General features: G+C 42.4%; 1 protein-coding gene across 2 annotated transcripts in view; it reads right to left on the bottom strand.

Moving 5' to 3' along the window:
• ITGA6 (integrin subunit alpha 6) overlaps positions 1–13,390 on the bottom strand; it is a 1,068,325-nt gene that overhangs the window by 588,047 nt on the left and 466,888 nt on the right. For both annotated transcript variants that reach the window (XM_044075540.1, XM_044075541.1), the window contains exon 6: positions 4,242–4,455. In XM_044075540.1, coding sequence (XP_043931475.1) covers positions 4,242–4,455 — 214 coding nt within the window. The remainder of the gene's footprint in view (positions 1–4,241; positions 4,456–13,390) is intronic.

Raw genomic sequence — 13,390 nt, 5'->3', positions numbered from 1 at the left:
TGTAGCACACTTGGATTTTTTATGACAACTTCAAAAGTTAATTTAATGTTAGTAAGGCCTTGTTACAAGGTTCCTTTGGAAGCAGAACACTCATGTCAATCAGTAGAGCAGCCTGATGGCCAAATGTGGAGGATGTGAGCATGTACTTCCTTAGATGCATCTAGCGGAAGGATTACTTTATGGTATTGCTTAAGGGTTGGTACCTAGCATGATGTTATCCGACTTAGGATTTTCTACCAGCAAAAGAAACTCATTGGGACCCAGATATAACGCCTGTCTTCTTGGTTACTGGTGCCATTGAATCTGTGCATGTCCAACTTACATTATATTTTTAGTCAAGTATTTGGGGAGTATAGTACTCCATGGAACTCTCCAAGCTCAACATACTTTCTAGAGTTTAACTTAGGTTTAGTCAAGTATTTGGGGACTATAGTACTCCATGGAACTCTCCAAGCACAACACACTTCCTAGAGTCTAACTTGGGTTTAGTCAAGTATTTGGGGAGTATAGTACTCATTGGAACTCTCCAAGCTCAACATACTTCCTAGAGTCTAACTTAGGTTTAGTCAAGTATTTGGGGAGTATAGTACTCCATGTAACTCTCCAAGCTCAACATACTTCCTAGAGTCTAACTTAGGTTTAGTCAAGTATTTGGGGAGTAGAGTACTCCATGGAACTCTCCAAGCTCAACATACTTCCTAGAGTCTAACTCTGGTAAGTCCTGAAGCCAACCTATTTCATTGAGCTGGAATACTTCCCACAGAATTTTGTTCCCAAGAAGTGAGGCACCTTCTCCTTATTCCCACATGGGGCTATATGCAAGGAATGCTTTATGATACATATTCTGAGTAGCTTTCCACACTTTTTAACACCTTCCTATGCAGCATCACTGTGGCACCAGCAAAAATGCATACTTTTCTTTCAGACCTTTGAAGGTCATATGTAAAAGGACTGGCTGTGCAGTACTGATCCTGATGTCATTCAGCCTTTCCTCTAAACAATCTTTTTAGTGGACCTTCTTTGTCCTTTCCTTCAACGTGTGTTTTACCCAGGCTACCTCATTATGACTTCCTCCAAGATTATCCAACTTATTCACAAACTTTCCGTGCAGTACTGTGTCAAACGTATTACTTAAGCTTTGCAGATCAGCATCTATCCAAAGGCCATCTTCTTTTCTTTTGGTTTACTATGAAGGTTGTCAAATCAAAGAGCTCTATTCCACTTATCCAGCAAGGCTTTACTGATATGTAGATATGATGGCTTATGTCTAGTTTCCTATTGCCTTCTAGATATGCCAAAATGCTCCCAATCAAAATTTTCCACAATGTTGGTTACAACAGAGGCTCAGCTGATAAGTCAGAAGTTTGACCCAAAGTCTTGTTTCTAATCATTGGAAGGGGTCATGTTTGAAAAGAGTTTTTCTATCACCTCACCTAACTTGTTAACAACTGTAATAATTATGATGTATATGTATGTACGTGTGTGTGTGTGTGTGTGTGTGTGTGTGTGTGTGTGTGTGTGTGTGTGTGTGTGTGTATGTGTGTGTATCTACAGACACACACACACACACACACACACACACACACACACACACACACACCTTCTTGCTACAAGTATTCAGAAATCACATCCCCCTCCCATCTAAGGTAATACCAGTTCTTTCTTCATTTTTTTTTTAATTCTAATTTGAAATCTCAAAGTATGCTGCCATTTTTATTGTTATCTTTTAATGTACCTTCATTATAAATTTCTTTTGTGAAAAGGCTAGGATCAGCATCGTATCTGTTCACATCCACTGACTGAAGATAGTCAGGCTCCCCTCTCCACAGTGAATACAGAGTAGAAATGTTCATTTTTAGGACCTTTTCCGTTCACAGCTAACTTAAGAGTTGTCCTAAGTCTGATTGTCTCTACCCTTTTGTCTTACTTTCCTATTTTATGCACTAATATGACATTTAAGGAAATAGGCTTGGACAGTCAGTGAAAGCCACTGGATACCAGACATTCCAAAGAGGTGAATTAATGTACTAGGAGAACCTGGTGAAGACAAGTGCACCTTCTGTGAAATCTTTCTCTGTGGTTGCCATTTTCTTTTTTGTTATTAACCATGGCCGTTAAAAAGCTGAGTTTAGCCAATGGAAAAAAAGAAATCAAAACAGAACTGGTGCAAACAACTGTAGCAGCAATAAAAAGATAAGTGTACATGTGTGTCTGTGTGGACATCCAAGCATTTCCCCATACATGTATGTGTATATATATGTGTGTGCGCATGTGAGAGAGTGAGTGTGTGTGTATGTACGTTTGTGTGTATACACATGTGCGCACACCCCTACAGGGTTGTTTGACTCTGTTAATACTTGCACTGCATATGCCCTGAAAGCTATGAGCTACAACATATTACTATCGCTTGTGTTTATGTAATTACTCATTTGATCACAGACATGTGAATGAAGTGTACACAGTAAAGTGGCTGTGTGTGTGTGTGTGTGTGTGTGTGTGTGTGTGTGTGTGTGTGTGTGTGTGTATGTATGTACATCCACGCACAGCTCCATAAGACTTTCTACACACACGTGTGTAAGTGTTACTGTACAGGAGGTACAGGTGAGACTGTGCCTCAAAATCTATTTGTATGTGTCTGTGTGAGTATAGACATTATTCAACACTAATCCCAGTTTATATTTTGGATGCAAAATACTTCACCTGATAACAATGACATCTTCTACACCAACTATGAAACATAATACTGAGTATTTCACATCAAAATATTAAAAAATATATACTATATATATGTATATATATATATATATATATATACACACACACACACACACACACACACACACACACAAACACACACACACACACATTTGCCGTTCGCAATAATAAAAATAAACATTGAAACGCAACTCTCCACTCCTACACAATGTCGACCCAAATGATCGACACATTTGAGTCGACATTGTCACCGAAAACATTATGTGATAGCCGTACAGGAGCTGATGTAAATCAAACTCCTTTACGACATATCACATTTTGCAGGGAGGCAAGCCCCCCCCTGCACCCCCCACATCCCCTGCTACTAAGACATTCCAACTCTAACAATGCACTACAGTGGGGATATGGATGAATTTCCAATGCCCACTGTACCACAATCTCCGTACATATAGTTGAACACACTTATGCGAATGCACTACTGCATTTGCATAAGTGTCTTCGACTGTCCCATACACTTTTCATTTTATGCATGACATTCTGATTATCGGCAGCATACGTGCTGACAGAATGTCATTCACACAAATGATAGTAAACCTATATATATATATATATATATATATATATATATATATATATATATATATATTTATATATATATATATATAGATATAGATATATATAGATATATATATATATATATATATATATATATATATATATGTACATACACACTCATACACACACATATATATCTAGCTATCTATATATATATATATATATATATATATATATATATATATATATATACATATACACACACACACACACACACATACATGCACTAATAATCAAAATACCAAACACCTTAAGAAATAGCTTAACACAGTCCATTTTTTAAAGCACCCAGGATGGGAATAACAAGGAAATAACGGACCATCCAGGGGTGCAGAACTGTGCCTCACAACACCCCTGGGTGGCACATTACTTCTGTGTAACGCCCACCTTGTCAAGCATCACTATATATTTCTTTTGTTAACTTTCTTTCTCAAATTTCAGCCTCAGGTTTTCTGGTTGCTTTTTCTGTTTCCTCTATCTTATCATGTAGTAGTGTCCTCTGACTTTGCTTCCTTTTACTTCCACATTCTGTTTTTTTTTTTTTTTAATTAACTTGGCACTGACAAAAAAATCTTCAGTTCCTATCGGTGTCCCAAAACATTAGAAATCTCAAACTAAGGGAAATGCTGTAGCTTTCATTAACTATCATCATACAAAACTTCACTTTTATCTATTTATGTGCTTTGCACAGAACTGTCTAACACGATAACAGATTGAGAATCATCCTTCCTGTATAAAGCAGAGGTAATCAGGGCAACTTTGAAAAATCCACCATTCAACAACAAAAGGCTGCACTATTCCAAAAGCACAACATCAGAGGCCTTGCTCTCACATATCACTTCCCCAAAAGAGTATTAAAAAACCTGCCCATTTCAGTGCTGGGTTCAAAATGACTTCCATATTCTCCTTACCGATCACTGTTTAGATCTACTACTGCTATGTCATATCCGAAAGAAGATGCTAATCCTTCTCCTTCAAGTATGTACTCTGGAACAAGCCTTCTGCTGTTTGGGTCATCTTTCTTCAGCATAACAACTGCTCCACTATGATTCGCTCTTGGTGCCCCAGAGACAAACGTCATACCTTCCATTGATGTTATCCCCCTCCCAGAGTCTAAAGAGAAACCTAAAAGAAAAAAAGTTAGGCATTGTTATGGTTAATCCATACACACGTCTTATAGTCACATTACGCAACAAACAAAAATCAATGCAGATGTAGGCAGCAAAATGAAGACCTGAACACAAGGGGAAATAAAAATGCAGAAATTTTAAAACTTTATTTTGCTCAAAGTGCACAGCAACGCACAAGGCAGTCAAATGTTATCAACCAGAGGAAAAGTTGAATAATTAATAGAGTTGAATTAATTTATCTGGGAGGGGAAAGGAGCAAGGGTCAAGTGGGATAACTTAATCCATCCAATAGAACAAGGTGGTTTAGGATTACCTAATTTGAAGGGGTATTTCAGAGCTACGCAGTTAAGGCTCACATACATGACACAAGCAGAACACAATTTTAAAGTGGAAAGGGATGATTATGAAGCAGGGCAGAAATTTAAGAAACATGAAGAGACTGGGATTTTAGATGCAGATCCTTAAGGAGAATAAGGCATATAGATTATATTCATGAAGTAGCAGAAAATATTCTAAGAACTAAGCCAAGACAGGAATGTGGAAAGGAGATTTTGCTAATGGGGTGACTGCAATTTAGGGTAGTGAACAGGCAAGAGGGGGTCTGGAATTTACTTGAGAAACTGGCAACTGAATGAAGGTTTTAGGAGCAAATAATTAGAGATGGAAAGATAAGGGCGGAAGAGGCCAAGAACACATTTGGACTGCAGATTAGAGAATGCCTTCCCTATCAGGGATTGATATCAAGAGTATATGCAAACACAGAGTGATAGGGGAATCCTAAGTAAAAGACCTGCCCTGGAAGAGTTTGTGGTTGAATCTAGAAAAGAAGCTGCCATTACAAAATGGGTAATTAGTAGGGCATGTAAAATATTGCACAATAACTATAGGAACCAATCAGACGAGATTAGAAAAGATTAGGAAAAGAGACTGGTTAAGCAGTTCACAAGAAAACAATGGACGGATATATGTATGGCTGCCAAATTATGCAACAAAGTCTAGAAGATTTGGGATTTTTGCTTCTGTTTGCATAGCTATTTTTATATCCCAAGCAGATTCAAAGAAATTTTCCCTAGGTGGATGCCAAATGTTAGAGGTGTGATGGGGAAGAAAAAGTTAACTGGGAAAAAAAGTTTTGGGAGTGTAAGGAGTTGGTACACTTTAAAAATTCCATACACAGTGCTCTGTCAGAAATGCTGAGGGTACTGCTACTCAATGCTAGAAGTCTAAACCTCAAAATGCACTCTCTTGAGGCACTCCTTAAAATGGAGAACATTGACATCTGTGCAGTGACAGAGACCTGGTTCAATGCTCCAGAGAGTACCCCTGCATTACCAGGCTATAATTCATACCACACCTTTCGGCCACCTAACCTGGGCCGAAACACTAAAGGCGGAGGCGTGTCCATATTCATTAAGGATATCCACACCTCCAGGCTAGTTGCTCAGCATATTGCATCCGAGATTATCCAAGTGCAACTAACTCTGGGCAAGACCGCAATCCAAATTGTAGCTTGCTACAGATTCCCCACCATGCCCCAGGATTCCCACTCCTCATTTCTTAATAAACTGGAAAATATTAGGGTACAACCTAACACCCAAATAATGGGTGATTTCAACTACCCTATCATTAACTGGGAAAAAGTACAGTTTTGTACCTACCATAAATGTAGATGTCCGAACTGGATAGCATCTGCAGTCATAACAACTGGGTTGTCCTGTCGTCAGGCAGCCCTTCAGTCGGCCGGATTCCAAAGTCCGGGTCCGGCTTCGGCTGATGTCGCACTTCACCCAACGTCATCTCTGTTGGTCTTGGGGTATAAAGGCATCAGCCGACGCCATTTTCCTCAGTGTTTCTTGCCCCAGATGCCAGTAGCCCTCTTGGAGGCTAAAATTTGGATAGATGCCAATGTTTCCAAAAAGATAGAGGTAAACACAAAAATAAGCATGTATGTACATATATACAAACAAATACACCATAAAAGACTCCCCCCCACAGCTAGCTATTAGGAGGGTAAAATACCCTAGGAGTACCACAGAGGGGAAGGAGGGAGGGTAATCCTGACTGCAGATGCTATCCAGTTCGGACATCTACATTTATGGTAGGTACAAAACTGTACTATGTCCTTCATGGATGCATCTGCAGTCATAACAACTGGGTAGAATACCATAGCCAACTAGGGAGGAGGATAAAACTAGATTATGGTGTGTTTAGGATCCCTTGCAGTACAGCAGTGGCAAACCCTGCTCGGGATCTGGAATATAGAGGTAAGTTATAATGCTTGGCAAATGTATGCACGGAGGTCCAAGTAGCCGCCTCAATAATGTCTTTGGTTGCCACTCCTCGTAAGAAGGCTGTGGTAGTGGCTGTTGCCCTTGTAGAATGAGGTCTTATGTTCTGTGGAATTGGTTTTCCATGGAAGGAGTAACAGAATCGTATGCAATTTCCTATCCATTTGGAGATTGTCTGTTTGGAAATAGCTTTTCCTTCCCTTCCTGTTGCATAGGCTACAAAAGTTGGTCAGTCTTTCTGCTATTTTTGTTCTGTCCAAGTAGTAGCGTAGCTGTCTATGTACATCCAAGGTATGCAGTATTCTTTCCCTCTGTTTTGTGGGTTGGGAAAGAAGGTAGGTAGGTGGATTGCCTGGTTTAAAGACACTCTGGATACCACCTTAGGCATAAATGTAGGATTAGTCCTCATGGACACTCTATCTTGGTGGAAGATTAGGAAGGGTTGCACTGCCATTAAGGCCTGTAGCTCTGAAACCCTCCTTGCTGAAGTAATTGCCAGTAGGAAAGCAGTTTTCCATGACAGGTGTTGTAGGTCTGCTGTTGCTGCTGGTTCAAAGGGTGATAGTGTCAACTTTTCTAGCACAAAGTTTAAGTCCCAAGCTGGCAAAGGTGGTTTCCTTGGAGGTTTTACATTCTTGATTCCTCTGAGGAACTGCCTGAGCAAAGGGTGCGAAAAACAGGTGGATCAAAGCTGTATTCTGCTGAAATAGCTGATGCATGTATCTTGATGGAGGAGTAGGACAAGCCTGAATGAAGAAGTTCGCCAGATACTCTAGAATGTTAGGCATATCTATGTTTGACACATCTTTTCCTCTTTCAGTACTCCAAATGACAAACCTTTTCCATTTTCCAGCATAGTTCCTTCTTGTTGAAGGTCTGCGTGCTTCAAGAATAATGTCTTTAACTCTTTGGGAAAGCTCTGGGTTAGCTGTTGCTATGTGATGTTCCATGCAGTCAGTTGCAACGTTTTTAGGTTTGGATGTATGATGCTGTAGTTGTTCTGAGTTAGCATCAAAGGCATCAGGGGTATTGGCCACATATTGTTCTGAGACATGCTCCTCAGCAGTGGGTACCAGTGTTGTCTTGGCCAGTTTGGAGCTATCAGGATTATCCTTGGACGTTCTTCCTTGATTTTTAGTAATACTTTGTTTATCAAGGGAAGAGGTGGGAATGCATATGCTGTCAGGCCTTTCCAGCTGAAGGAGAGCGAATCCACTTTCCATGCCAGTGGGTGTAGTGTCCTTGTGCAGAATTTTTTGAGCTGGTGATTGAGAGGTGATGCAAATAGATCTATCTGAGGCATTCCCCATTTCTTTGAGATGGTCTTGAAAATGTCCGGGTGCAGTTTCCATTCGTGGGCATCCGATGTGGTTCTGCTTAATATGTCTGCTAGAATATTTTCTTTTCCCGGTACAAAATTGCCTGTAACTGGATGTTGTAGCTGAGTGCCAGGTTCCACAGCTCCAAAGTCATTCTGCATAGGGGTATGAATGAGTGCCTCCCTGCTTGTTGATGTACCACATGACTGTGGTGTTGTCTGTCCTTATCATCAACTGGCCCTCTTTGAGAAATGGTCTGAACCTTTGGATTGCCAGTTTTACTGCCAGCATTTCTTTTAGGTTGATGTGCAGGTGAAGTTGATCCTGTGTCCACAATCCTTGCACGCATTTGTCCAGCATGTGGGCCCCCATCCTAGGTCTGAAGCGTCTGTTGTGATGGTCTGGCTTGCTTGACATCTGCGAAAGGGTAGGCCTGGGTTTGTCTGGCATGCCTGAGCCCACCATAGGAACTCCTGTTTTAAGCATGGAATTAGTGGGATTTCTGTTTCTAGGCTGTGACTGTGTTGGGACCATAAATTCTTTAGGCACCACTGTAGTTTTCTCATATGTAGTCTGGCAAGTGGGACCAGGATTATGCATGATGCCATGAAGCCCAAGGCCTGCAGTACTTTTCTTGCTGTTAACTTGTTCAGCTTTGTTAGTGCCAAGAAGTAAAGAGGGAGTTCTTTTGTTTTTCTGCAGTTAGGAATGCCATTTGTTTTACTGTGTCCAATTCCGCCCAAGAATGTCCTTGTTTGGGATGGTATCAGCCTTGACTTTTGTAGATTGACTGTGTATCCCAGTGCTTGTAGCAAGTAAATGACCCTTTGTAAATCTGTTGTCAGCTTGCTTTTGTTGTCCCCTTGTAGCAGGCAGTCGTCCAGGTATGGGTAAATTTGTATTCCCTGTAGTCTGCAATGGGCAATTACTGATGCCAGGCATTTTGTGAATACTCTGGGCAGTAGATAAGCCAAAGGGCAATGCTGAGAATTGATAGTGCTCTGATCCTGCAAGAAATCTGAGGTATCTTCTGCAGATTGGTCGAATGGGGACGTGCAGGTATGCCTCCTTGAGATCTAGAGTTACCAGCCAACACTCCTTGCCCAGCATGGGAAGAAGTTGCTGTAGGGTCAGCATTTTGAATTTTGGGACAATGATGTATGTATTTAAGGCGGACAGGTCGAGAATTGGTCTCCAACTTTTTTCCTTTCTTGGAACTAGGAATAGTCTTGAGTAGAACCCCTTTCCTTGCTCTGCAGTTGGCACTTTTTCCACAGCTCTCATGTTTGCTAACTGCATTATCTGTTGTAGAGCCTCTGTTTTTGATTTGGAGGTAGATTTGGCATTCCTCTTTTGATTGGTAAAGTGTGGAAGTGGAACCGGTATCCTTGATCTATGGTTTGTAAAATCCACTTGTCTTTTGTTATATAGTGCCAGTTTTTTGAAAATAAGGTTAACTTTCCGCCTAGAGGAGCTGCTATTTGTTCCCTGGTAGGCGGATTTAGGATTAAGTCACTGTGGTTGTGTTGATGTAGTGGCAGTGGTTGTGTCTGTGCCTCTGTTGTTACCTTGCCACTGTCGTCCTCTGTAGGCACCTCCTCTGGATTGGTTTCTGCCTCTGGAACGTCTGTTTCTGCCCCTGTGAGATCTTGTGGAGTCAGGAAAGGACCAATTTTGGCAGGCCAGTTCCTGCTAAACCTTGGGGGTTGAACCTGCAAGAAATCTTTAACCGTTTGAACGGATTTTGCCTTTTCTTCCATTTTCTTCATAACCTGCTGGGCAGGTGTACCAAACAAACTTGTCTTATCCATAGGAGCATCTAGTAACTTTGCTTTAACATGATCCGGTAAAGCTTGCTCCTTTAGCCATGCATGCCTTCTTATCACTGTGCCAGTCATGGCTGATCTAAATGAAGCCTCCAGTGCATCATAGCCACATTTTAAGGAATGGTTACTAACCTGTTGTATGTTATTTACCATTTCTAATACATATTTCTTATCAAGAGATTCATCAGTGGTTAGCTTTTTAGTTAACTGATCAAGCATAAACTATTGGTATTGTATCATGTGAAACTGACAGTTTAAAGCTCTAGCTGAGAGAGTAGCTGAAGTGTAGACCTTTTTGCCCCATCTGTCTAATGACCTTGCTTCCCTTTCAGAAGGAATAGGGTTTTTAGCTATGGTCGGCTACTGCCTTGGGACCCTGGGATATAGTTTCGGGTCTGCAAGAGGGGCCTTGTAAAGGTGGTGATGAGTGTCTGGCACCCTGTAAAATCTGTCTGGTTTGGCAGGGGCTGGAGGTAAAGAATCTGGAGCGGAGCAGACATCATTGAAAGCATCATCCACCACAGAGAGAACAGGAGGTATAGCTAAGGGCCTGTGTTGTGGAAGGTGCAGAAAAGTCCTAAGTCTTTTCTGGAGTCTGAAAAATCCTGTTGCTGCCATTGGAACTGCTCGCATGGCATGTAAGGTTTCCCCAAAGGAAAATTCTTCTGGTGGGGAAGCAGCTGGAATGGATTCTTCAGCATCAGAGTCTTCAAAATTAGAGAAAGGAGCCTCTGGCTGGTCAGTTATGTCTGATTCATCGGCTGAATCATCAGATGACACTGGCTCAGGGGGCTCTGCCCTAGGCCTCTTCTCTGGGGGCTGAGAGGCCCTGTCTGGGTGAGATTGAGATCCTCTAATTAATGAAATTAAATCTTCTGCCAGAGTAAGCATTTGAGAACTAGAGGAGGGCCTGGTTGACGGGGGTTTAACAGGCACTGTTTTAGTAGTCTTGGCTGCTTTAGCCCTGGCGAAGGCCTTAATGGACATGGCTGCTGGAGGCCTAGCAGCACCACGTGCTGGGGTAGAGACATCCAAGGGAATGGTGTCTGATAAGTCAGTGGCAACCACCGTAGTGGGTATAATTTCTGAGGCCGATTCAAGAATGGTAGCAGGGGCCTCAGTTGTAGAGATAGATTCAGCTGTACTTTGATCAGTTTTCTCGGTTTCAGCCGAAACCGAGACACTCGCGGTTTGCTTAACCATGGTTTCAGCCAAAACCGCGGACCGCAAGTGTCGGTCTTTATCTTTGCGTTTTTGGCAGATTGGGTAGTCGGAGGATCCGACGGCATAATGTACGCAAAATCAGAACCGAAAAACTGTTCAGCAAACTCCGACCGACGCCTAAGCGTACGTCGGTTGAAAGAAGCACAGGCCGAACAGGCTGCTACGTCGTGGGCTGGGCCTAAACAAGGCAGACAATAAGAGTGGAAATCTTTATGAGGTATTTGTTTCCCACAGGTTAAACAATTATTAACTTTTTCTGACATCGGCTGAGGCAAGTAAGAGTCCCCAACGGGGTACTTAGCTTTAGAAGTCTTCGAAGTAGTATTCGGTAGAAGTAATCTCTGGATCCGACCGACCGGCACTTGCGAACAGCTTCTGCTTCGGGCGCCACACGGCAAGAAAGACTGAGGAAAATGGCGTCGGCTGATGCCTTTATACCCGAAGACCAACAGAGATGACGTCGGGTGAAGTGCGACATCAGCCGAAGCCAGACCCGTACTTTGGAATCCGGCCGACTGAAGGGCTGCCTGACGAAAGGACAACCCAGTTGTTATGACTGCAGATGCATCCATGAAGGACATCTACTCATGTACCAACTCTTGTGCTCAACGTTTTCTGGAATTCATAAATTCCAATGCCATGGATCAACTTATCCACACCCCCCACCAGGGGCAGCAATATCCTAGACCTGGTTATTACCAACATGGGCAAGCGGTGCTCCACACCAGAGGTCAAGTCCTCGTTGGTCAGATCCGACCACAAGCTAATCACCCTAGACATCCACATCCCTCCCCCACCCCCCATTAGGGAAACCACAGTAAAAAATTTCTCCAAACCCAACTTCACGCTTCTTAAGACAGAAGTGGCAAACTTCACAACACCCATGCTGATGGACAATAGAGGTATGACTGCTGAATCCTACACAAATGCACTTTATAAGCACTTACACGAGTGCATGGATCGTGCAATCCCTAACAGAACGAAGATGCTATCCTCTAAAAAAAGGAAGCCAATCTGGTGGTCCCCTGCCATAAACAAACTCTACAACAGAAGAAAGAAACTGTTGCAAAAAAGAGTAAAATCCCATGATTGGAGAAACTCCTTGGTCAGCCTCAGTAAGAAGCTGAGATCCCTCATAAAATCCTTCAAAGCTAGTTATGAAGATAAAATCGCCACCGACTCTAAAGACAACCACAAAGCATTCTATAGCTATGTCAAGAATCTCAATGGCAACACTCAGATCTGCTCTGAGTTACAGCACAATGGCACTAAATATACAGAACTAACTAATATTGCCAACATCCTGGCAGACAGGTTCAGTGCTAACTTTACCCCCCTGTCATCCCCTAAAGGGCCCATCTCTATACCAGAAGAATGCAAAGTTCCTGTAATCACGGCTGCACAGGTAAAAAACACACTATCCAAAGCCAAGAACACAGCATCCATGGGACCTGACGACATCCCAGGCTGTGTTCTACATGAACTACAGAACGAACTGGCACCCCACCTAAGTACCATGTTCAATCATAGCCTCACCTCAGGCTATGTGCCCACTGAATGGCGCACAGCGACGGTTATCCAACTCCACAAAGGGGGAGCCACCACAGACCCCAGAAACTACCGCCCCATTAACCTAACGAGCCTGGTCTGCAAGGCTATGGAACGTATCATCATGGAACTTATAAAAAATGACATTAGTAATCTCCAAACTCAGGACCCCACCCAGTTCAGGTTTGTAAAAGGCAGATAATGTGTCTCCTAAACCTGACAGATTTCTTTGAAGCGGTCACCAAAGCCATAGATGAGGGTAATGTGGTTCACACAGCCTATCTGGATCTCGCCAAGGCTTTCGACACCATCCCCCACTCTGGAATTATAGATAAACTCACTAAACTAGGTATAAATCCCTATGTCACAAGATGGGCTGCCAACTGGCTCACTGACAGAACCCACACTGTGAAAGTAGCAGACTCCAAATCCAACTTCAGACCAGTGATAAGTGGAGTACCACAGGGTTCAGTCCTGGGTCCTCTCCTGTTTGGTATCTACTTCTCTGAAGTACAGGCCAACACAGAAGGTCTTTGGCTAACGAAGTTCACAGATGACTGCAAACTAGGAGCCATAATCAAAACTCCAAAAGATGTGGACATCCTACAAAAGGGCCTTGCTGAGACAGATGCCTAGTGTCAAAGCCATGGCCTCAAGCTCAATGCCAAAAAGTGCACTGTCATCCGTTTTGGTAAAAACTCAGTACCCATGAACTACCACATAGG

The sequence above is a fragment of the Protopterus annectens genome, chromosome 6.part1 (assembly GCF_019279795.1).
Source record: "Protopterus annectens isolate FY-2018-M chromosome 6.part1, PAN1.0, whole genome shotgun sequence".
NCBI lineage: Eukaryota > Metazoa > Chordata > Ceratodontiformes > Protopteridae > Protopterus > Protopterus annectens.
Note: the sequence above shows the minus strand (reverse complement) of the source record. Positions and strands in the feature narration are given on the sequence as shown.